The sequence below is a fragment of the Delphinapterus leucas genome, chromosome 2 (assembly GCF_059928025.1).
Source record: "Delphinapterus leucas isolate spDelLeu-1000000601 "Yukka" chromosome 2, BTC_Dleu_Yukka2, whole genome shotgun sequence".
NCBI lineage: Eukaryota > Metazoa > Chordata > Mammalia > Artiodactyla > Monodontidae > Delphinapterus > Delphinapterus leucas.
In genome coordinates, this window is record NC_143130.1 from 68,255,243 (window position 1) to 68,280,691 (window position 25,449).

General features: G+C 54.2%; 1 protein-coding gene across 12 annotated transcripts in view; it reads left to right on the forward strand.

Moving 5' to 3' along the window:
- Positions 1 to 25,449, forward strand: part of TLE3 (TLE family member 3, transcriptional corepressor) — a 48,925-nt gene that overhangs the window by 8,316 nt on the left and 15,160 nt on the right. For 4 of the 12 annotated variants that reach the window (XM_089907050.1, XM_089907052.1, XM_089907051.1 and 1 more), the window contains exons 5-8: positions 13,486 to 13,548; positions 15,113 to 15,217; positions 22,837 to 23,041; positions 24,834 to 24,850. In XM_089907050.1, coding sequence (XP_089763176.1) covers positions 13,486 to 13,548; positions 15,113 to 15,217; positions 22,837 to 23,041; positions 24,834 to 24,850 — 390 coding nt within the window. The remainder of the gene's footprint in view (positions 1 to 13,485; positions 13,549 to 15,112; positions 15,218 to 22,836; positions 23,042 to 24,833; positions 24,851 to 25,449) is intronic. The other 8 variants (XM_022579906.3, XM_022579908.3, XM_022579907.3 and 5 more) reach the window with 4 other exon arrangements.

A 25,449-nucleotide genomic window follows, 5' to 3' on the forward strand; every position in this document is an offset into this window, starting at 1 on the left:
TCCTTTTTTGGTGTAGGAGTGAGTCAGCCAAGGGATGAATTCCCTTTTCCTTCCTGCGTGGGGGGGAAAATGTTTTTCCATCCCGTTTGTACAAAATCCTGGGATGCCAGGGGCAAAAAGGTGATCAGGCTAGACCTCAGTGGGGTGCCCTGCTGCGATCTGCATGCAGGAGGTCCTCCTACACCCCCATAGCTGGGGGGCAAGCCCCTCTGCTCAGGACTCCTACGTGCACTTAGCACATATTGGGTGCTCAGTGAACACGTTGCTTCTCCTTTGTTCAGAATTACTGGGCAGTCAGAGGGTGTGAGTCAGGATGGGGGTTGTTCGTTGCGGGCTGGCTGCGGGCTGGCTGCCGGCTCTGCAGGCTTCCTCCTGCTGCTTCCTACCGCTCATCATCCAGTTTCTCCATCAGTCAGATGAGGAGGTTGGACTGATCCCCAAAATGATTATTAGGGGTCTGGGGTGTCCCGGGTGTGGTCTGGGGCTTGTTCCACAGACACCCTTCCCTCCACGGGGGAGTCGGGCATCTAAATAAGTCATTGCAATGCAGTGAAGTAAGTACTAACGGAGGAGCTCCCGGGACAGAAGGGCTCATCCTTCCTGGGAAAGGGGAGTCGGGTCAGAGAAGACTACACCGAAGGACTGTTACTTGAGCCTCGTCTTAAAGGGAGGGCCATATTCGTTAGGCAGGAGCCGCCAGTGGAGGCTCCTCCGGGGGTGGCAGCAGCAGTGCTTGGAAAGGCAGCCAGGTGTGTCCCGGAAGCCACAAGTCCACAAGTCTTGGGAACGGGGCGGGGAGGGGGGACTCCACTTCGGCAGGAGGTGAGGTGGTGACATGTTGCAGCAAAGTGATCTGCAAGGCCTCTCTGCTCTCACACTCGCCGCTCTGTGGCCCTTCGGTCCCCAGATGGCTCTCCAGGGCTGGCCCAAGTCCATCTGCCGGGCCGGGCCGGGGGGCCGCTTGCTGCAGTCTGTGGCCTGCTTCCCCACCGTCATCTGCTGGTTTGAACTTTACTCCCCAAAGTGGCATTGTCTTCTTGCTCATATTGGTAATTCTGTAATGACTGGTTATGACCCACCCCCTCCCCCATATTTAATTCTCATCAGCCCAACTCTCCACTTTGCTATTAATGATAGCAGCCGGCAAAATAGCTTTCAACATGCCATTGACAGTCTGGTTTAAGAGAGCACTTGAAGTAGTGCTAGACAGCTGAAAGCACCCGTAATTGTGCACCAGAGTGAGAACCGTGCCCTCAAGGGCCTTGTTTTTATATGCTTAAAGGGACAATATCTTGTTTTCAACATCACAGCCAAGATGCTTTCTCTCCCCTTCTCTCTTTGCTTTTCTCCCTTGGCTTTTGCTTTTCTCTTGCCTTTCAAAAGAAATGTTCCTTCTCAGGTTGAGGCTAAGGGGAAACTTAGGGAAGGGGGGGAATTTCCTGCTGTCACAGAAGTAAGGTTTGGTGCCGCCCCCGAGGGTCTTCTGGAGGAGATAATGGGGGCGTTGCAGTTCTCCCCAGCAGTGATGTTGAGTTCTTTTGTTTGCTAGGGCTGTTGCACTGGTGAGCATGTGGGTGGAGCGAGCAGGCTTCCAAACTGTCACCTTGTCACCATGGATGTGCAGGCAGAGGCCATCTGACGGGGGAGGGGTCAGCCTTTGGGGAGTCAGATCAGGGACCTCGAAGTCCCCCAAATCAGATTCCAGGAGGCCGTTCTTCTGCAGAGGCCCCTCCGGAAATCGTGAGGTTGGGGAGGTCAGGGACTTGCCTTCTTCAGGGGAGGTTCATCCCAGCTTGGGATGAGCCAGGGGACCCATTTACTCAGCCCTGAAGATTCTGCCTGAGAACAAAGACCTCCCTCCCCTTCACCCCAGTGATGTCACGACTTTGAAGGTTCAACAACCTTTTAGGAAGAGGCTCCCTTCGCTTTCTATCACCAGAACTTCCCCTGACCAATTGCGTCCTTTGAAGGGTGAAGGAAGAACCAAGTTCCCAGGAGTGGGGCTGCGATTCCAGGGGAGCCCCTTTAGGGTTGAGTCTGGCTGTGCCCATTGCCCTGTCCTCACAGAGGCGCCCCGTTTCATTCACCCGCCACGTGAGTGACACAGGCGGGGTGCCGGGGCAGCTGCCGCCATCTCCAGATAATCCCAAGGGAAAGCCTTCATCAAGGATACAGTGAAAATTTGATCTACCAAATATTGTAGATTATAATAATACAGCCTTTCGTATTTCTGTAGCACTTGATTGTTTGCAGAGCAGATTAGACATTTTCATCTTAGAAACCTAAACTCACAGGCATTTGGGTCCAGGACACACACACACCAGGAGGAAAGCATCAGAGCCTGGCACGAAAGGCCTGGCGTGTGAAGATGACCTGTATACTTCAGGGTGCCACAGGGCTGTGTTCTTTTCTTTATTTTTATTTTATTTTTTTTTTTGCGGTACGCGGGCCTCTCACTGTTGTGGCCTCTCCCGTTGCGGAGCACAGGCTCCGGACGTGCAGGCTCAGCGGCCATGGCTCACGGGCCTAGCCGCTCCGTGGCATGTGTGATCCTCCCGGACCGGGGCACGAACCCGTGTCCCCTGCATCGGCACGCGGACTCTCAACCACTGCACCACCAGGGAAGCCCGCAGGGCTGTGTTCTTAAACTGGGGCTCGGTTTGGGAGGGGAGGAGAGCGGTGTGGTGTGGAGGCTCTGACCGCCCTGAGGGACGAGACCATTCTGCATTCACGGAGGCCCCTGAGCCCGTACCGGGTGCACGGTGTGCATTTTGTGGGGGACTCCGGGACTGTATGTTCCAGTTTGGCGGTCTTCCTGACCCTGTATAGCGTCACGGACCTTCTGGGAAGGATAGCAGGCTTTCTCAGGTTTCCGAGAGAGGCCTGTGGTTGTCGTGCTGGTAGGAAGAAATATGTGTCATAAACCTGTATTATAACGTGTCTTTGATAGGCTTAACCATCATCATCCCCCCCCCCCCCCGTTCTCACAGGACAGGACAGTTGAGGTGTGAGAGGGGAAAGAGGGGGGGGCCTGAGGAGCGAGATAGCTGGGGAAGGATGATAAGGCAGAGATGGGGGGGTAAGGAATGGGGAAGAGCCAGGGAAAGCGTGCTGAATTTGGAATACCGGAGCACCTGAGTAGCAGGAAGCGAGGGTTAATGGCTTGGAGGTAAATTAGTAAACAATGCGTGTCATTCCTTAGCTATCTATTTGGGCCTGGAGTTCCAAGTGTTGGGGCCTTATCTCATTGCCCTTTTAAATCCTTGATAATCATTGTTCACCGCTCTTCCGACAGCGGAAAGAGTTCTTTCCACCAGTCCTGCAACCTGGGGGCAGGGCAGGGGACTCTTCCTGCCTGGTTGGCTGGGGAGGTTTCTGTTTTAGACTCCTACACCACCCAGCCAGTAGGTGAGGACTTTGTGACAAAGGGCCTCTACCCAGTCCCCAAACACTTCTCAGGGGAGAGCCCTCAACAGGTCCGTCCTGCTCCTGGTCTGAAACTGAGCATCCTGTCAGGCATGTGCTTTGTGAACCAGTGGTGATATCTGCTAGGGCGGAGCGGGGCAGTTTAGTGTGTCTGGGGGGCAAGGGATGGGAGGCAATCCTCCAGCTGAGGTGCAAGCGGGGTACAGGGACTATCAGACTTCCTGCCCCTTAAGAGGTCGGGCAGACTCATGGGCCTGGGAGAAGCTGCCGGTGATACCAAATGGTCTGGAATGAGGGGCTAAATAGCCTGGTGGGAAGAGAGTACCCATGAGATCGGGCAGGTGGAGGTAGGGCGCGGGCCAGGGCTGATCAGTCAGTGGGTGCTTTAGCCTCTCCTTAAACCCTTGCTCTGAGAAGGGGGCCCTTCCTCAGAGATGCCTTACCCGTGGAGAGTGCTGCAGTCCAGTGCTCATCTTGCTTTGCCTAAGAGCAGAAGTCCTCGGGCAAGACTCCGGAGGAGTTGAGGTTGATGGCCCCATCTCCTAGGACCTCACGCTTTATCCCAGAGAATCGGTATCCCCATGAAGCCAGCCCGAAACGAGGAGAAGCATTAGAGCCCCCCAAAGAGCTGCCCTCCCCCTGCCACAGTTCTCCCACTGTTGGCTTGACGCTGGTCTCTGTGTCACCTGGCGCTCTGTGTGTGGCACCGGGGAGCCTAGCCTGCAGGAACTCCCGAAGGTGGCGGTGGTGGGGTGTGTGCGTGGATGGTCTTCTCTCTTAGCCTTTTCCGGTTTCTCTCTAATCTCTTACCTGGTTCTCACCCCACTTCTCAAGGGATCTCCACCTGGCTCTCCCTCGCTATCCCCCTGACTAGGGCCCTGTCTTAATCCCCCTCTGGTGCTGTAGGAACATTGGGCATTTCCCAGGCCTCCAGGTGGTGGTCTTTGATAAACCCTTTTTCATGAAGGTGCCAGTGGAATCAGAGTTGGTCTATCAGAAGTCAGTTGGTTCTCGAAGGGGCATCCTGGGAAGTTAGGTTCAGAGCACCTGGAGCTGGGAGATGGCCTGTCCTGGTGGCTAGGAGACAGGCTTGGTTGGAAGTCATACAAACTTAGTTTTGAGTCCTAGATTAGGATCTACTGGCTGTGTGACTTGGGACAGGCCATTTCTCTCTGCGAACTTGAATTTGTAATGGGAATGGTGAGAATGCCTACCTGTTAGAGTGGTACTGCCTGATAGAACTTTCTGCAGTCGTGGAAGTGTCTATCTCATTGTCCAGTACGGTAGCCACCAGCCACGTGCGGCTGTTGAGCCTTGGAATGTGGCTACTGTGACCGAGGAACTGAGTTTCAAATTGAACTTTAATTAACGTTAGCTCGCCACGCATGGCTGGTGGCTTCATGTATTGGACTGTGCAGTTATAGAGCGTGTTTTGAGGATAATGTGAAGTGATGCATGCTAACTTAGCACAGTACCTCCCTTGTGTGTGGGGAGACCTCAACAGGGGATTCTCACAACAGGACAGTCCCCAAAGTTGCCAAGGCCTGAGAGAGCGAGGACCAGCTCCTTGGTGTTGCACATGTCGTGACGCTTCCCAGAGCCCTTTCTCCTTTGTGACTTGTTGGCTCCACATGCCAGCCCTACAATGTGGACACCAGGAGCCCCGCCTAACAGTAGGAACACTGACGTTTCAAGAGGTTAAGTGACCCGATTGCGGTCTCACTGTGGATCAGGGGCGGGTTCAGAACTGGTAACTCGGCTTGTTTCATTTGGACCAATGATCTTTACCAAGAGGCCACATCAAGGTGTGGTCTTCTGTGGTCTCCACGCTGGCCCACCCTCAGACCCATCTGTACATCAAGGCTTTGATTCCAGTGTTGGGAAGTCCTCAGACAAAGCTTTTTAAGAATTCAGTGAAACATGAGTGTCAGCGACGTGTAGACTGGGGTTTCTCAACCTGGGCCCCGTTGGCATTTGGGGGCCAGATAATTCTCTGTGGTGGGGCTGTCCTGGGCTTCCCGGGATATTGAACAGCATCCCTCGCCTTTACCTCCTAATTTCCAGTAGCACCACTTCAGTTGTGACACCCAAAAATGTCTCCAGACACTGCCAGTGTCCCTGGGGGAGTAAAATCTGCCCTGGTTTAGAACCCTTGATTAGGGGGAGGAATTCTGGCTCCAGAGCCATTGTCTTGCTGTGTGACCTGGGGCAGCTGGGCCCTCTCTGGGCCTCCTTTTCTCCATCTGTGAAATGAGATGTTGAATGTGCTGGTGGTTTGGGAGGGGACCAGTCTGAGGGAGCCGATCGTTTAAGCAAGTTTCTAAATAACTGATCTTGATTTTTATGGCCTATGAAATGCCACCATTCCTGCCATCCTTGTCTGGGGAAGAGAGGCCCCTCTGACCCTTTTAATCTAAGGAAGGGCCACGCTCTTGGGTTGTGAACTCAGTGATGGGGTGGGTAAAAGGGGACTGTTTTCTGCTCCTTCCCCGGCACCTCATTTTCCCCTTCCCACCACCCAGGTTTCCCAGAGAGCCCCTGTCCTTAAAAAGTCACAGCGCCGACCTTACAGGGAGACTCCCAAAATTTAACGAGCCGCCTCTGCAAGGGTAATGTGACTTTTACAGCCTGTTGAGGGGCAAAGGGAGATTTGCATAATGTTCCAAGGGGGATTAGGTGGCTGGGGGTTGCCATGGTAACGCCACAGGGATGAATTGAGAATTTTCCCTCCTGGCGGGAGTTGGCCTGTGGAGTCTGGGAAGGTGGGGGAGGGGGCCAGGGGGTTATCTGAGGGGAGGGAGGGAGGGGTGGGGGGGTTGGTGGGGTCTGCTGCGCCTGGGATGAATGGGCAGTGTTGGGAGAAGCTGTAATCTGAAAAGGCTTTCCCTGTTCCATCTACACAAGCAGGCTCTTTGAGGGCCATTCCCTGGAGTGAGGGTGGGAGGCAAGCAGAGTTTAATGTGTTTGGGAGCCAAGAAATTAAAGTGAACAAATATTTAAAGATTATTGGATCTTGTTAACAGGAAGCCCGGTGGACGGAAACTGAGAGTCTGAGAAATGAAAATCTCGAGTCTTAGAGCCAGGGAGGGACTTGGCTGTCACCTTTCCAAGTCCCTCCCATAGAGTGGTATCCACGCCCGCCCGTGTCCCTGTAGGGTTGCCATTGAATGCTCCCCAGGACGGGGTACTCACTTGCACACAGCACCTAATTTGTTTTTGAGAGCTCTGATTATTAACTTGGACCCAAGTCTGCCTCCTTCATGCAATGGAAGCTGAGGTCCTAGCGCAAGACACACCTGGGGCGGAAATGCAGGTCTCCAGACTTTGCGTTGCCAACTCTTTCCAGGGTCAGTGGCCTAGATGCTTCCTCTGTTCTCCCACCCACGCCACTCCCCCGCTTCCTCACTCAGCGTCACCATTCCCAATTCCCTTACTCCCTAGACTCTTGGCAGAACATGTCCAAGATTTCTGGTGGGCACAGAAAAGGAAGGCGGGATTCCTTTCAGGGGAGCACGTGGGAAGGTCATGTCACAACTCGGGGCCCCCAGACTCCCTTGCTTTTCGTCTGTCCTCGCTGGGTAAAGGCAAGTGTGTTAAATCCTCTCTGCCATCTTTACTCTGTGTGAAGGGCACGGGGACCAGTGTCACAGGCTGGCCCCAGCCAGCGTCCCCTTCCTTCCTCCGGGAGACGGATCCTCAGGGTCGCACCAGGGCTGGGCCTTTTTTTGTTCCGAGCGCTCCCTGCATAAAGAATTCAGCAGGCTTCCTCGGAAGCATAAATATTTAATGGCGTTGTAGTTATATATAATTTGATCAATATGTCAATGCTAAAAGGGCCTTTAAGGAGGCCCACCTATCACTGAGTGATCTGTGATGCGAACCTCCGCAGCCCCTGCAGGAGCAGGGCTCGTTATCTCCAGGGCTGCTAAGTGGGTCATTTACTCCCCGCTTCTTAAAGTCACGTGGAGCTGCTCTCCCCTAGAGCCAGTGCCTAGCGGGGATGGAGCAGGGCCTGGGAACCCGGCACTGGCTTTCGCTGGAGGCCTCACACCTCCCTGTCCCTGGACTTCCTTCTCTCTGGTGATAAGACATCCACTTGCTTTGTTTCCGAGCTCTCTGAGCTTGGTCTGAGGAGAAACTGCTTGGCAAGGAATTTCATCTCGTAGTCCAATAATTGAGGGCCTATCAGTTTAGAATTGCCTAGGAAATGCAGTGGGATACTTTAAGGCAAAATTGCTCAGATGCATTGTTCTGGAATCTCCCAGTATTTGATTGTGGGGTGACTGTGGCACCTGGCTGCCACAGCTTCCTGCTTCTGCATGGCCCCCGGCCTCTCCCTGTGCCCCTGTGATGTTAATTCAAGACAGGCAGACTCACTTGGAACACCCCAGGACTTGAGTCAGAGAGCCAGGTAAAACCCCATCCAAATTCAAGAACCCCAGAGCAGACCAAGTGTCCACCCCAGACACACATGCTTCAAGAGGAGTCACCAGTCCAGAGGTCACATGGCCTGTCAGACGCAGAGCTGGGGCGGGGGGGGGGGGAAGCACCATTTTCACGTGACTTGGGGTGTAACTCACGTCTCACATAGGTATCTTTTCGTCAGCTCATTTTTCTCGCACACGTCCACAAACGGGGCTCCAGAATCACAGCACTCTGTTCTTCCCACGACGCTGGTTGTCCCGTGAAGAAATTCTTGTTTTAGAAGTGAAACCGGGAACCTAGGAGCGGCCCTTTGGCTGCCTAATTGCTGTTACTTCCCACTAAGTGAGACACCTTGAAGAGCCCTTGCCTGACTGTCTTCAGCTCCTTGTGAATCACGGCAAGAACCCGGACAGGAGGTGCTTGGCACTTACAGATAGGACATCACTGCTCTTGTCTGCTCTGTCACTGTTGTGTGCAGTATGGCTGATGGACACATTCGAACGGTTTGTGCCGTGAAGACTGGTCCTGGGGACCAAGCCCAGCCAGCCCCGGCCTAGCCCGCTACCCGGCATCCATCCGTGTCTCGAGTCGGCTTGCCTCTTCTCTGCTCATCCTCTGAACTCACGTTCTGCTCTGTTTTACTGAGCTTTCTGGAGGAATCGATGTGTCACAGAGCAACTCAGGGATGTTTAGCGTTCTCAGACTCTGAAAGATGGCTCCTGGATCTTATAATTTATTCAGTCCATCCCTCTGTTTTGCAGACAACAGAATTGAAGCCCAGAGGAGGGAAGGGATTTGCCCAAAGCCATGCAGCTAGATTGGAGGCCGAGCTGGGAGGCAACGCCAGGTCATTTCTGTGTGGCTCCGGGGTCAGAACGTGCTCTTTAAAGCGGCCAGGTTCCTCCCTCTCCTTGTTTTTATTGGGCTGAGGTTAGAATGAAGTGTGCATTTTCAAGAGCTGATCGGTCCAGATGACCTGGCAGTTCAAATACTGGAGAGACGGTCTTCTGGAAGTGGCTGTCAGCTGTGACTTGAGCAGGCAGTTAAATTAAAAAAAAAAAAAAAGCCGTAGCCTGGCTGGGTGCTGCCGGTCAGGAGCAAGAGGTTGCTCAGGGTGTGGACCAAGGGCAGATTCCATCTCCCTTCATTCAGTGTCGTGGGTCGAAGGCCCAACGGATGGGAACAGCAGCGAATGTGAATGCGAGGGTGTGGCTGGAGCAGTGTACTTTGAGAGAGCTCTGGTGCCCTCCGTTTACCCCAGGATGGTTAGAGGTTCTGCTCTGATGAGATGATCGCGTGAATGGGAGTCACTAAGGCACGTGGAGCAGACTGCTCTTTGGGAAACTACACTCGCCCCCCCCCACCCCGCATCTTGTGTTCCGTCATTTATTGCCTAACAGTCTGGACGGGGACACAGGGCAGGTGTACCTCCTGCGCCTAGTTGAGAGCACAGATTCCGGATTTCGCAGGATCTCTGTGCACGCTTCTCTCTCTGAGCGGCTGCTCTGTCTGCGTCGAGTAGCTTCGTTCCTTCTGAGGAACGATGTTTTTCCACCAGCAAAGCTGCCTTCTTTGAACCACACTTGAAAAGAAACTTTCAAAGGCAGCACCAGGCTCCCCAAACACCTTTTTCCAAAGGAAGCCGTCCTCCCCCAGCCTGGCACCCGCCGCCTCCCAGGTTCTCCTCCGAGGCTCTGACTCAAAGGCAGTGGCCTTTTGGGACCAGGATGGAGGAAGGATGAAGGTCCACCCCGTGAGCCCTAGCTGCCTTATTGATAACAGGGTGCCCCGAAGGCCAAAAGGAGCTTTCCAACGTAGGATCTAGTTCCGATTTGTGATTTGTGACCTGTCCCGATTGTTAAAGTCACACGTCTTGATTCTTTTTTTCTTTCCTTTCTTGGAAGTGATGTTTAGAGCTTGTTTGAGTTGGATCAAATGCTGTTTTAACAGCTGCCCTAATCGGAAATGCTGTCAATTATTAACCCTGACAGTAGTTTTTCTTTGAAAAATACTTCTCTGAGCTCCCTCAAAATGTCAAAATTTGGCTTCTTGGTAGGAAGTCGGTTAGTGACGTTGCTTAATTGCCAAGCGTCAGTTTCCCCATCTGAAAACTGGAGATTTATAAGGAGTGCCTTCCCTGTAGGGTTCTTGTGAGCTCACACATGCAAAATGCTTGGAGCAGCTGGGTCGGCGGATGTTAGCCATTATTATTATCGTTGTTAAGAGTGGTTCTGTGCGGTCAACTTTCTATTTGCGGGAGCTTCCACTCCTGCCGTCACCACCCTCAAAAAAATAAACATGAAAAGAAAAATCGTTTAGGGAACAGTTTTCCTGTTCGCTCTTTGACGCACCAGCGTGCGCTGAGCCCGTTCTCAGGGTTGGATGGTCTATGTAGAGGAAACCGAGGCTCAATTCCTGCTCGCACGTGGTGGGGAGACCAGGAGGGGAGAGCTGCTCCCCGGCAGGGGACGGTCCCAGCTGGGAAGGATGGGATCGCATGCTTTCTCCACCCCCGCTTCCTCCCAGAAAAAAAAACCCAGACACGAGGACAGGGACCAAGTGTGACACCACCCCCTTTCCTCTGCCCTCCCCCAACACTGTACAGTCCTAACTCGTGGCAGGCCAGAGTCCTTCCTGTCACTCGGGGAGGCCGCTTTTCATTAAGTCTGGGCCCCAGAAGAGAGCCTGAAGGCTGATAGCCCAGGCCTCCGGAATATTGCATATCTGTTCTGCTGGTCCTTGGTTGATGTGTGGGGTTGGGAGGCAAGAACTGCTCCCTCTGGGTGGAAAGGTGAGATGAGAGGGGACTCGGTCTGAGCCCCCCACAGGGCTTCTGAGCGACCCAGCCGTGGTCACCTAGTAGCCTGGATGCCAGGCTTGAACCGGTCTTGAACCAGGCAGAGCTACGTGAAATCCCGGCAGATTTTTCCTCATAACCGGAGGATGCTGGGCTCTGGACCAGGCCGTGCAGGGGAAAGATCCCACCTGGGGGCAGCCTGTGGCCGCACATTTGCTAAAAGATGCGGGGAGAGGGAAGGTCAGCTACTTTTCATTTTGTTCCTTTACCTCCCAAGATCTTGACACTTGACCTGTTTGCTAGAGGAAGTAAGCAACAGCTGGGACTCCTTTATAACCACCCACCCCAAAAACGGTGAGAGCTGTAGTTGCTGAGCAGGCCAGAGTGATGGGGAAGGTTCCGAGCCTGCGCCTGCCTCCCTGGCTGTAGCGGGGGCAGCAGGCAGAGCCCAGCGGGCGGCTTGTGGCTGGTCCGGCTTGACCACTGCCTCACCCTGTCGATGAAGGACTTGTGCTCCTGGTTGTAGGTCAGCGCCCCGTCTGCCACTGCCCCTCCCCCAGATGCCCCCCACAGTGGGGCAGGCCCAGATCCCCGGCCAGGGGCCACTGCAATCTGAAGTCTCGAAAAATAAATGCGGGGAGGCCAGCGAGATTCTTTTGGCTCAACATTTACTGAGCACCTACTATGTACCAGGCTCTGCTATGCCAGTCATTTGAGGTGAGAAGCCTTGGACCGATGAGCTCCCTAGCAGTGAGGATGGTTTATTTTGTTTATTTCTCTTTGCTTTTTGTTGTAAATAAAACTTTCTGTTCTTATTTGGCACATAAACACGTGACAGTTGAGTGATTATGTTGCTCTTACGGGTTTGGACTGATTTGATTGTTTCTAGAACTCCCGACGTGTACAACCCTGACTCTTATATTTTATCCCTCTTGCCCACTGTCAGTCAGTTTGGGGGAAGAAAAATGAACATAAGTGAGAAAGGACCTTGTTTTGGAGTAGAACTCTTCCCACTTACCTAGATTAATAATTTATACAATAATTAGTAATCGTCCCAGGTTCCTTACAGTATGAATGACGGGCATCCAGTGGGCGGAGGCCAGGGATGCTGCTAAAAACACTACAATGCCCAGAACAGCCCCGTGCAACAAAGAATTATCTGGCCCCAAATGTCAATAGCATTGTTGCTGACAAACCCAGTTTGTATGACAAACCGTTATACAGTGCCCTTGCTGGAATATACCCTGAATGTGCAAATGTGGCTGTGAGTCCCATGGGGCTTAGCGAGGATGATATACCCTCTCCACCCTGCAAGTTTAGAAGTGTGGGGACCGTTATTGGCACTCAGTTGGTCTAGGATACGGGGGACAGTCTTTCACACCAAAGGCTTGTTTTACCCCAGATGCCCACAGTGGGCAAGACTGGCCCTATTCCTGAGAATCTAGAGTGTTCCAGGAGAGAGCGGTGATCTCTGATCCCCACCCAGGAGCCCCTGATGCCCTGGACAGGCGGTCTGAGTTGGAGCCTGCACCGCCACCAGCAGCCCCAGGACGTTGGACCACAAAAGCCCAACAGATTCCTGGTCCATGGCCTGTCTCTTCACAAGCCAGGGGCATCCTCATCACTCATGAGTGGCTGGGGGCTGGGGGGAGGAGGGGGTGCTGGCCCCAGGAATTCTCCTGAGGGCCAGGGTCTGTTCGTAAGCCTTCAGACAACATTGCTTTTATTTTAAGTGCGCGAGGATTTCTCATCCAGAGTCATTTGGCATGCGGATGATCACGGATTTTTAAAGGCTGTTGTCATGGTTTTGTCTCTGAAAGATGGCTATGTGCTGATGAGAGCCTTGAAGCCAGCTCTGGGACCTCAGTCCTGGTGGCCTTGGGATTCAGAAGGAGAAAAGAGAAGCAATTCTGAGACTTGTCTGTCTGGTCCTCGGCCTTCCTGTCTGGATTCAGTTAACCATTTAGCCCCACTGTTTTTTTCTTTTTTTTCTAAACCATTCTTCATCTGAGATGGTTTCACATGGAACGCGGGTGGCAAAATCAGTTGATGTTTTTCTGAATGTGATCTTTTCTGGAGGGTTAGCGGTGGGACAGAGAATTGTTTCTGTGGTCAACTTAGATGAAGGGCTAGGGATCCAATCAGTTACATCCCGAGCATCATGTTAGAGAAGGCAGTGCTTTATGCCCCCCAAAAGGAAGCGTCAACGGTGGGATTTCAGGCTGGGCAGCACACATAAGGGTGAGGGATCGGTCTGGTGGGAGACAGGCAGCAGTGGAAAGTGGAGGGCGAGGGAGACCCTTTGAGACACATATCACCGGGTGTGAGGCTGGCCCCAGGGAACACTTTGGCACATGCAGCCGGGCGTCTTCCATCACCTCCTGATTTGTCTGGGAGCCTGAGAGCCTGGCTTGCTGTTGCCCTTGGGGCCACACGGCATAGCAATTCCTTCTCACCACACTGCATTTCACTCTTGTTTGTGATGGGTTTCACCGCAGTGGGCGGTGTGGAGGTTGTTCTTGTTTAGTTTTGCGTTGTTTTGATTAGGGCTTCCATCCAGAGGAGGCGAACTGGATACTCTGAACCAAACACAGAGACCACCTCTGATAGGAAATTGGAGCTCCCTGAAATGTAGGCAGCCCGGTTGGAGGGAGTTGGAAGAGATTGCTTCACGCTGTGGATTTAGCGAGGCCTCCTGGCAGGAGGCCCACCGAGGGTGGAAGGATGGAGCCCGTCGGGGGTCTGCGGTTTGGGGGGGAGCTTGTCCTTCCACCGTCTGACATTTTGGCGACTTGATTTATTGGCCTGAGCCTCACGCAGTCTCTTTTCCTTTGCAGACAGAGATTGCGAAGAGACTGAACACGATTTTAGCACAGATCATGCCTTTCCTGTCACAAGAGGTAAGCCCTTCTTTTACTGTGCCCTCCGTTTCTTGCAGGGCAGCCCAGTGGCTGCCTAGGTCTCACCGGAGCCCCAGCCCCTGTCCGTTCACGTGGACTGAAGTTGACAGCCTGGGGCTTTACAGAAGCTCCTCTGGCACATCAGAGGGGCCACTTGCTCCTTCAGTGGAACCTGTTCTCTGCCCTTGCCTGAGCCCCGAGAGGAGGGTCCTGGCCTGTGGAGGGGCTAACAGTGGGCAGTGGGTACCGCTGTGCCTCCCCCCACCGCCGGCCCTACCCCATCCCAACCAGCATTCCCAGCCTCTGCTTCCGCGTGCCCCAGCTTCCACACCTGGAGACATCTAAGAGCAAGGAAGCCTGGCCAGTTAGCACCGAGGGCCAGACCCTGCAAGGAGAACTACTACCCAAAGGGGACCCCGGCCCCCAGGACAGAGTGTCCTCATCGGAGGCATGACCAAGTCAGTCACATCGTCTTCTAAGCACACTTTTGCAAGAGACTCCCGCCTGAGGCAGGGCTGGACCAGTGGGCAGTAGGAGAAAAGCATCTCCAAGGAGGCCCCGTGGTGCAGGGCAGATGGGTGGGCTGCCCGAGAGGGGCCCCTTTCCATCCAGCAGAGCTCACTCCAGCCTGGGGCAGGCCTGCCCTCCAGGCCCCCGTCAGTGGCTTAGACCACCCTCGCTCCCTCCGGGATTCCTGGGTCTCTTGAGTCGCAGTAGTGACCCATACATGATTGAATGCATGTAAAAACAGGATATAGTGATGTCCTAGGAGCTTGCAGCCCATTAGGGGAGACAGCTGCCTATGAAGCAGGTTTCACCTCAAGGCTGAAGGGAATGAATGCACTAAAAAAAAAAAATGTTTTTTTTTAAATAGACTCTATTCTTTATAGTTTGAGGTTCACAGCAAAACTGAGTGCAAGGTACAGAGACGTCCCCTAGCCTTCCCCACCATCAACATCCCACACCAGAGTAATTGATGAACCTCCATCGACACATTATCACCCAATTCCCAGCCTGTAGCGTTGTGCCGTGGTGTTGTTGTTGTTGTCGTTTAGTGTTGCGATAGATACAGGGTATCTGCAGACGCACCTACTTTTCCTCCGAACCCTCTGGGTGTGAGTTGCAAACAGCCTGACAGCTCACAGCATTCTGCCCCAGCTGCCTCTCCCGATAGGACGCCCTCCTACGGGACTGCACTGTTGCCACCACATTTAGGAAATGAATAATCATTCAGTAGCATCTTCTAATACCCAGCCTGGGTGTTAGTTTGGGAATTTATGCCTGGAAGGAAGTTTTTTTTTGTCTGCGTGGCGGAGGGAGACGGTCCGACAAATAGCCCCTCTTTGGGCTCTTTTATATTTTAACTTGAAACTCCGGGAAGTGTGGATTACAGAAGTAATAGGCACGCGTTGAGAAGGGTTTAAAGGGTCCCCCGTCCTCCCTGTGTCCTGCTTTGGTCAGTGGACCTCCTCTGCCTCCTGTGTCACCGCCTGTCCCCTACCCCCGTGCCTCCGTGGTCGGTCGGGGAAGGCGGCCGCCTCTAACCCACACCCGCTCCCTCCAGCACCAGCAGCAGGTGGCGCAGGCCGTGGAGCGAGCCAAGCAGGTCACCATGACGGAGCTGAACGCCATCATCGGGGTACGTGGACTCCCCAATCTGCCTCTCACCGTGTGTATAGCCCTTTTATTCCTCTCACTTACCGTAACCAGAGATGGACCCTGACCTTAGCTGGCCTCAAAGAATGGCAGCCCCAGGGCTCCGGCCTCTCCCAGCATCTCGTGGGCTTGGACCCGCCTAGAGATCTCCCCCTGTGGCTCCCCGGTTGCCTCTCACTCCCCAAGTTAAAGCGGTGCCCGACACGACCCGATCCACCTCGAAATTCTTCAGCCCCATCCTTTCCCGGCTTTCGGTATCTCCAACATTGAGCGGGGGGTGGACTCTGGGATCACCTTGGAGGCCAACCTGGTTTCTCCCACCTCCCCAGGGGCCTGTCCCCTCACTGGCAAAGGTCTACCCTTCTTTGGCCACCTGGGATCAGAACTGTCTCTGCTGTACCGTGATGTGAAACGTGCTGTGGCATTTGGGGCTGGGCCTTGCTGTCCCGTGCGCTGAGCTGCCTGGCGGAGTCTTCATCCTGGGCCCGTGTCAGGTCCAGCCAGGGCCCCTGGCTAGGTCTCCCTGATGTTCTAGAAGTCCCGTCTCACCCGGGAACAGGAAAAGATAATGCAGAGTGCTTCGTGAGGCCCACTTCTGGTCTGGCCCCTCAGTGAAAGGAGGAAGCCCGATCTCTCCCCTTTGGTGCTCCTACCTGGCTTACATCTTCAGTGCATTTGTGGGATTCACACAGCATCTTCCTCCTGCTTGCTGCTCTGGTATGAGGCTGCTAAAGGATATTTAAGACAAGCATCTGAGGAGAAACAGGTTTTTTAAGGGGACTTTGGGCAAGGCTCTTAGCCTCAGGGTGCACCTGTCCACCTTTGGTCCCTAAAATGAACAGGGTGGGTGAGATAACTGCTTCCCATCCACAGATGGCTGAGTCCAGGTCCCCAACGGAGCTTCTGAGCAATACATTCTAGGGCACTCACCCCAGAGTTCTTTTCCATAGGTTTGGGGTGGACCCGGAAATCTGTGTTTTTGAAGTTTTCTAGATCATTCGGAAGGGTAGGCAGGCTTGGGAAGCAGTGGACTGGTTGGCTGAGGTCCCTCTAGCCCTCTGATTGGTCCTCATTCCTCCTCTTGTTCTTAAGTACGGTCATTATTTCAAGGTGGAACTGAAGGCCTAGAATGTTCTGCTTGGTGGGATGAATGATGACTCTGGGCTCTTCATTCTGGGGCAGAAACCTGGAGACCTGTGTTCTAGTTAAGCCTCTTCCCCAGGTGACCTCAGGCAGTCCCATCTCTTCCTCGGGCCTTAGTTTCTGCGTCTGTTACAGGAAGGGGTGGACCAGCTCATCTCTTTGGGCCAGGAACGCCGGGAGGGTGGGCTTTTGGAGTGACAGAGTGATGCTGGTGGGTACCGGTCCTCCGACACAGCATTGGGACCCCGTGACGGGCACTGGGTTCTGTCCTTCCGGTCTGAGTCCCCTGGCAGCTGCTGAGAGCTGCTGGGGGGTGGCCAGGGCGGGAGCATTAGCCTCGCCTGAATCCTGACAGTGTTGAGCGGGGAGGAGCAGAGAGGAGGCCGGAAAGGGGAACGGGAGTGACTGGTCACTGCTTTTAGCCAGTGAGCTTGGGAGGCAGAGCCCCCAGCGGGGAAGTCATAATATGGTAAAGTTCGAAGTCTCCTTGGAAACCATCTTATTAGCCCAGGGTTCTTCAGCCTCAAGACTCGTGAACTTTGAGGCCACATGCTTTGTGAGGATGTGCAGTAGGGTGTTCGGCAGCAGCCTTGGCCTCCACCCACTGGATGCCAGTGGCACCCTCCCACGCACAGTCGTGACACCCCAAGACGTCTCCAGACATTGCCAGATGTCCCGGCAGGGGGCAGGGGCAGTGCATGAAATGGCCCGTGGTAGAGAACCACTGATCCAGCCGATGCCCTTCCTTTACAGAGACGGGAGTGATTCGCAGATGGTCACACACGGTCCAGGAGCAACGCCAGGCCAGAGGCCCTGGGCTGGCTTTCGGCTTAGGGCTCTTCCCCCCCCCCACCTCCCGTCCAGTCCAGCCCCGGTGTGGCGCCTGTGTCCTCCTCAGTGGCCAGTTCACAGCGTGGAGGCTTTGCTGAGACTGGCAGATGAGGGCTCGGGGTGGGAAGTGCGTTCTCTGATACTTCTCCTCTCTCAGATCCTCTTCCCTATCCGCTTTCCAGGCCCAGCCTTCCCATCCCTCCGTGGCCGCAGTGGAGTCCCTTCTCCCCCACTGTCTCCCCCCCAACCTTTGGAATTAAAATCCTCTTATGAAAATTTTTTTTTTTTTTTTAAGTTCTAAGAGAAGAGTGGAATTGGGGGAAGAAGCGCTGCTTGGATTAGCTCCACTTCCTTCAAGCAGTATTTAGGAAGCTACACGTTAGGCCAAGGCAGCTAGAGGCAGATACTGGAATTCAATTAAAGCCAACGAGTGGGGCCCGTGACCCCCATTTTCGAGGTAATTGCTTCTCCGGCTCTGAGTGAATGCGGCCGTCTCCCTGTCATTAAGAAGGCAGCCATCTAATCACTGCGCCTGACAGAGCCTCACAAGGCAGGAATTACGGACGGCTGAGGATGGCTCGCCGAGCCGGGGCATCCTGTGAAGGAGGAAGGAGAGGGACAGCGGGCTTGCGGCCGGGCTGACTCGGGAGAGCGATGGGAGGAGGGTGGCAGGGGGCCGGGAGGGCTGATGGCCAAAGGGCAGGAGTCCTGCCCCAGCAGGAAAGGGCGGTGAAGGGAAGGACCCAGAAGCCTTGTGGCTACCCACATGGTACTGTCCGATTTGCCCCTCTTGGGGGAGAAGTAGCCCAGCCCCCTGGTCTGGGAGTTAGCGGGGGCTTTGGGCAAGTCACTTCATTCCTCTGGCCTGTTTTCCCCATTTGTGAAAAGATGGAAAAGGGCTGGGCAAGTTTCCTTTGACGTGCCCTTTTCAGTCAGTCACCTGGGGCTCTCCTGGGCGTGGGGTGGAAGGATTCTGGGTTCACCTCTTGGCTCATTTCAGAGAGAGATGAGAGGTCAGGTAGACACATATGGCGTGGGCATACCTGCAGCTAGTGGTGTGTGTTTATCACATGAATTAGAGTATTTCCAGGGCCTCCCGTCCAGGTGAGAGAGGCCAGAATCCAGCGTCAGCTTGGTGTGAGGGGAGAGGGGACAGAGGACAGAGGGGCTGACGGAAGCCCAGGCTTGCTGGCCCAGTCCGCCCACCACACACAGGGCCACTGGGAACTCAAGTGACCGTCTGGGGAAGGCAGGCCTGAAGGTGTGTGTCTGTTCGCCAGGGCCTGCCAGGACCCAGTTAACTGCAGACCTGTTACACACCCTTTTTTCTTGGATCCAAGTTATTGGGGGATCGTTGGAGGGTCAAAAGATTCCTGAGCGTGAGGGGTGAAATATTGTCCCTTGGTCAGCAGCTTGCACAAGGCCCCCCCAAGCAGATTAAAGACCCTGTGAGCCGAAGTTACCCACCATCTTCAGAACTCGTGTTTTAGTTTGCTCCGTGCTAGTCCAAGGTCACTGAACGTGGCAGGTGGAGGGGCATGTACCTCACTGGCCCCACTGACAATTTGGCCTGCATTCCCTTGGAAATTATTAGCGGAAGATACAAGTGTTGGCTTGATTGCTTTTTTTTTTTCATTTTTTATTTTATATTGGAGTATAGTTGATTAACAACGTTGTGTTAATTTCAGGCATACAGCAAAGTGATTCAGTTGTACATATACATGTATCCATTCTCTTTCAAATTCTTTTCCCATTTAGGTTATTACAGAATATTGAGCAGAGTTCCCTGTGCTGTACAGTAGGTCCTTGTTGGTGCTTACTTATTTTTTTTTTTAAATTGGGTGAGCGGGGTGAGGAAGGGGGAGGTTTTAGCTTGTTACAAACCACAGTGGGTATTTTGAAGCCAGTCCTGAGGTTCTCACATTCCCTCTAGGATGCTGACGAGCTGGGTTCAGTTGACTGGGAGAAGGATGGTGCAGCGAGTGTGCTGCCTTAGAATGAACGCATCTGTTTCTCTCAGCCAGGGGGCCGTGGCAGAGAGAAGTCATGCTGGGTTTGCGTCCTGGCTCTGGTTACTTTGGCTTAGCAGAGTTCCTTCACCTCCCCCTGAGCCTGTTCCCGTCTCTGAAATGGGGATAACGGGGTTGTTGTGAGCTCTCCAAACTATAACAGAGCATGAAGGCACAATTCAGCCCGGAGCTGGGGGGCCACCTCCGTGGGCAGGAAGTAGAGGCCGGGGCTGCCCTCCCTCTCCTGGGAGGGCAGGGCGTCTGCATCTTATGCAGTTAGGACTCTGTCTGGGTGTCCTTGGTGGGTCTCAGCCCTGGAAATGCTTAGACAACTTCACTAGGTTTAACCCAAATCGTGAACCTGAGAAGCGAAGCATTAAATCAGGTTGCAGAGGCGTGAAGCGTGATGTGCATAATCCAGTTACACAGACTCGGCCAGTGCGGGCCTCCCTGACAGCCTCCCACGTGAGTGGCCATACCTTCGGAGCCCGGGAACTGGGCATTTGGCACACGTGAGGACAGGGACACACATCTGCCCCATGGGACATGTGTTTTGCCGTGTTTTGCTGTTCAGCATGAAATGTTAAAGGTGGGAGGAGGGTGTGCTCACGATGGGGCTTGCTTCCAGACGCCTCACCCCTCTTTTGGAGCTGTGGGGTGGGTTGTTGACTTCCTCTCCTGTGGTGGACGGAGAAATCCTGGTCTTGGAGGGAATGGTGGACAGGGACAGGCTGCTGCGGAGTGGTGGGCCCAGTTCCCTCCTCGGACGGTCGACTTGATCCCATGTGTCCCCAGTTGAAAACGCTGTCACCCTCCCACTCGGATGTCACTGTGTTTCTGCACATCACCCTCTGGAGTCACAGATACGTCACAGGGATAGAAATGCAGCCTGAGGATGGCTGTACCCTGCCTGCGACACGGGGACGGAGAGACAGGTGGATCACTGCCAGCCGGCTCCCCCTGCCCCGCTGCGGCCAAGACTTTATCTCACTCTTTATCACAACCAGGACTGTTGTTAGCAGACCCTTGGCCCGACAAGCCCTGGCATCTGTCCTCGCCCCAGGGGAGGAGCCTGGGAGGAGGTCGGCTCTCTGTCCCTGCTTCCTAGAGCCTGCTGGGCCACTCCCGACTATGCCTTCCAGCCACCCAGAGCAGATCTCAGGGGAGTTTCTGGCTGTGCAGGGGGTGCTCTTGTATTTGAAGATGAGAAGTACATGGAAGCTGCCTTTCCTCTGTTGCAAAGAAGAGACACTCCTGCTTGACGGGCCACGGCTGAAAACCAACTTGTCCGTCTGGGAAGCTCAGCAGCTTTGAAAGCCACTGTCTTCCAAACAGCCACTGCAACTACAGCCTTTGTTCCAAGTTTCTGATGCTGGTTCACTGGTTCATGTTTTGGGAAGCAGGATGCGCCACTGATGCCCCTCTTCCCAACCAAGAGGAGGCTTGGATCTGGGCAGGTGGATGGCTTTTGGACAGAGCCACTCTGCTGACTTACTTCCCAGCCTCTCTGTGTAAACCCTTTTCCAACATTTTCATTTATTCACCCAGCAGATGTGTATTGGGCAAACATGCCAGGCCCCACCCGAGGTGCTGGGATGGATAAAACAAGGTCTTTTCTTCCTGGAGCCCACGAGTTGCCAAGATCAGAGATGAAAGATGCAGTTCTATTTGTGGTCCACTCATAGTTTTCGCTAATGTTTGTTGAACACCTACTTTGCCTTCACATGTAGTAACGCACGTGATCCTTGTACAACCTGAAGAGACGGGCTGCATTCTGATCCCCACTTTGCAGATGTGGAAACTGAGGCTGAGAGAGGTCCACTGTTGTCTAAGGTCTTACAACTGATAAAAGATGGGGCGGGACATCTTCCTTAGTCTGTCTGGCTCCAGAGTCTGAGCTGTCATAACTGTCAGAAAGGAGGAACCTCTTCTGACCCGCATGATGGGGAGGGCTTCCAGGGGGCCCTTTGGCTTCGTTTCTGCTCTGGCGTCTCGAGGCAGATCTGGGGTCAGGCTGCAACCTGGACCAGTGCCCACCGGCAGCTTCCGTAAACTGCCCACCAAGAGATGTCCTAGGTCTGGAGCAATGGCCGTGGGTCCCAGCCTTTCTCCCCAAACTGAGAAATGAACTCTCTGGGGCCAGGAGTGTGGTGTGACTGGGGGTGCCATTAATTTGGGGGTGCACCAGGTTGGCAGTTGGCGGCTTAGTTGGGGAAGAGTGGGGCTCTTAATCCCTGACCTCACACACACTCATTGCCTCTCGGAGCCTCACGTCTGTCCAGAGCTGTGGGCCTGCATTGTGTTTTGTTGTCTGTTCTTCAGTGGCCTGAGAGCCACAGTTCACACTGACAGGCGAGCTCGTCACGTCTTAGCCCTTCGTCACCCCCACCAACTCTTCTCGCTTTGAGGAGGAGGGTCTCTTTAGGAACATTCTTTGGCTGACGTCGGTGGTTGACAGATTTGAGTCCAGGTACCACACTAGTGGTGAGACTTGGCTAGTTACCGGCTGCCTACTCCAGCCCCTAAGTGCCAGTTTGCCATCTGTAAAATGGGCAGAACCCTTCTGCCAGGTAGTTGGAAGGTCAGAGAAAATATTTGGAAAGGGCCCAGGCATTGATTGAGGCATTCAGTAAATTTCCGTTCCCTCCTGTTGTGCTCGTTGAGAAGAAAGATGTATGTGTACCCAAGGGCCCAGCCATTCCTAAGAAATACTTCAGTCCCTATGAAATATTCAGCCGTGGCGTAGCGTGCGCCACAGTGCCCGTGGTTCTTGACGCAATCTTGGGAATGATAAAGGGCGCTTTGTCTTGGCTGCTGGGGGAGCACAAGGGGAAGGGGGAAAAGAAGACTCTGAGGCTAGTGCTGAGCAGAATCCTTAATTAGGGATTGTTACCCTTGCTATTGATAATAAGTGACTTAATGCACGACTAGATTTTGGAAGGGGAGGGAGCCTTGGAAAGGCCTCTGGGAAACGTTTAGCTATTGTTATGAGATCACTTAGTGAGTAACCTGCCTGAGGTCACCCAGCTAGTAAGTGCCAGGATTTGAATCCTCGTCTGTCTTGATTCCAAAGCCCCCACTCCTCCTGTTACCCTGTTCTCCACTTTTATGTCCGGTGACGTCGGCTCTCATTCCACTGGCCCCAAACTCCTCTTGATCCCGGGACTCCTCTGCTGTGTCCTGCCCCCGCTTTGTAAGACAGGCGTGGAGTTCCTCGGAATTAGGGAGTCTTCCCCAGGGTACGGGCTCAGGGTGGGAAGCGCTGGCTGCTGACGTTTGCAGGCATGTAAGCATGAGCAAAACTGTGGCCGCTGGGAGCTTAAAAGTGGATCGCCCTCAACGGAGAGGGAGCCCCGACGACTGGCTTTTTAACGCATGCTGTATTTATCTTGGGCTTGGAAACATGCATTGAGAAGTTCTGTCCTGAGACTGGGGTTGGAGAAGAGATGGAGCGTTTGCCATCATAAATCTTGTGTCTCAATTGCGGTCCATTACCAGACTTCCTCCAGCATGACTGCATGTGTGGCCTGAGCTGGGGGCAGAGGTTTGGGGGACATGTCCCCTGGCAGTTCCTGGAGAAGCAAGAGGGCTGGCCCAGGCCTACCCGGCCCTCCCCGCTCAGCCGCACTCACCACCAACTTCATTGCAGCAACAGCAGCTCCAGGCGCAGCACCTCTCCCACGCCACGCACGGCCCCCCGGTGCAGCTGCCACCCCACCCGTCAGGCCTCCAGCCTCCAGGGATCCCCCCGGTGACGGGGAGCAGCTCAGGGCTGCTGGCGCTTGGTGCCCTGGGCAGCCAGGCCCACCTGTCGGTGAAGGACGAGAAGAACCACCATGAACTGGACCACAGAGGTGCGGCCCGGGGCGGGGATGGAGGGCAGAGTGCAGGGCTGGGGGCAGAGGTTTTGGAGGCCCCTCTGTGAACAGACACAGCAAATGCTGTCACTCTAGGACCAGGAGTTAGCAAAAGGCTTGGAGCCATCTATTAAGTTCCTGGTACACGGAAACCGGAGCCCCACTCCCCAGGCCACCCCCCAATCCCTGATGTGTACCTTCTCTTCTTTGCCCTGGAAGACATCTTGTCCTTTCTTCCTGGAATACCTTCCCATCTTCCTAGCCACACCCTGTCCACCCTCCAGGGGCCAGCTCCAGTCCCACCCCTGCAGGATGCCCTCCTGGCCAAGCTGAGTGTCTCTTCTCAAATTCCCATAAGAGTTCAAGAGTTGGGGGTCCCAAGACGGAGCCCTTTGTTACCGTTCTTCTGTTTCCTACCCTGGAAAGTGTTTTATCCTCACCAGGATCGTTAGTCCTCGGAGGACAGAGACCACATTCTTTGAAAGAGATACCCAGTTGGCGCTCAAGTAAAGACTCATTAGGGGACTGTCTTTAAGTAGAGGCGGTGGTGACACTGCTGCAGGGAGATGATTGGGAAGACTGGGAATGAGAACGTCCTCTACCCTTAACCCAGCCTGTCCTGCAAAGACCCCTGAAGCTGCGCCGAGAAGGGCCTTGGGAGGGGGCCTAGTTTGATCGGGAAAGGAGAGGGCCTGGCTTCCTAGCAGACCCTTTGCAAAGATTGCCACCTTGTGTGGTCTGCTCTTAGATATATTTTTATAGCTTTATTGAGATATAATCGACACATACTATCCTGTTTAAAGTGCACCACACGATGGTTTGATTTGCCCTTAGATACTTACTGGGGCACATGGCCAATGCATTATGAGCCGGCCCTGGGCACAGGGGGCTTGGAGTGTTACCATCCTGCCTGGGCCGGGGCCGTGGGGCGGTAGTAGCAGGTCGTGGGAACCAGAGACTAAGTTTTTTTGCCCCTGCAATAGGATGGTCCTCCTGGCAGAGGAAGAGGGCCTCCCCACGACAGACAGGAGGATCAGGGAGCTAGTGCTTGGCTGGGCAAATAATCAGAGGCCTCCGCTTGCTGGGGCATCTGGTAAAGAAACAGAGGAGCATTAATTAAAAACAACACCGGGCTTCCCTGGCGGCGCAGTGGCTGAGAGTCCTCCTGCCGACGCAGGGGACGCGGGTTTGAGCCCCGGTCCGGGAAGATCCCACATGCCGCGGAGCGGCTGGGCCCGTGAGCCATGGCCGCTGAGCCTGCGCGTCCGGAGCCTGTGCTCCGCAACGGGAGAGGCCACAGCAGTGAGAGGCCCGCATACTGCAAAACAACACCACCACCACCACCACCAAGATACCACTCCGATAATTCCTTTAAAAAAAAAAAAAATAACAATAATGTTCTCAACTCCCAGATCCTATGGCTATTTTGCGTAGCACGATCCTTCCCAAGTTTACGGCTTTAAAAACTGCTGACCAGTAATCTTGGTGCCCTTCTCCGCGTGTCAGGGAGAGCTAGGCCACAGATCCCCCCCTGCTGCCCCACCGGGGCCTGGTGGCCGAGTGAAGCATTGGAATTGGGGCGGTTAATTTCCAAACTGAGAGACGTCACCTAATGGCCCTACCTTGGCTGACCCGCGGTGACTCAGAGAGCCAGGCCGCTGCCCGTTTTAAAACCCGTGAACTAGCAAAGCATAAAAGCCAACCGGATGATACTGACCTTGCTTTCTTTTTTGTTTCTTTGTCTTGGGGGACCTGACCCTCCTCCTGTCCTGGCCTTCTGTCCCCAAAGAGAGAGAATCCAGCACGGTAAGTGCCAGTACTCTGGAACCTGTGGGGGGGGGGTGTTTGGGTGCTGGGGGAGGGTCAGCCCTAACCCTGTGTGGGCTCCTAGGAGGAGGGTGTTGTCCCCTGTTGAGTGACCTGCACTTGGGGAAGCCTTCATCTCTCCAGGCTTCAGGGCCATCATTTGTTAAATGAAGAGCTGGGCTAAGTGAGCTTTAACCAACCGCCTTTTGTATGAGAGGTGATTACTGGAGAGGTCAGCCAGCCAGCCCTGGGCCCTCCAAGGGGGGTTGTGGAGTCGCAGGGCTGAACCCAGAGCTCGGGACCCTGGTGTCCCCCCCTCGTTTGGGGCCGAGTGCCTCCCTGCCCCCCATATTGGCTGACCCCTGTATGATCCTGTATCCTCCTCATTTCCTCCCAACACCTGAGGTTTCTCCCTGTTCTAGGCTTTAACTCGGTTTGAGAAAGTGCTAGCAAGCGAGCATTAAGGGCAGGCTGCCTGCGTGTCTGTCAGCTCTGAGATTTGTTGTAAATCTTTCTGATCACACTGAGGCTCACAGGTTCTGTTTCAAGTGAATAAGCTTCTGAATAAGCACAGTGGAGTCTGGATAAAAAAAATCCTC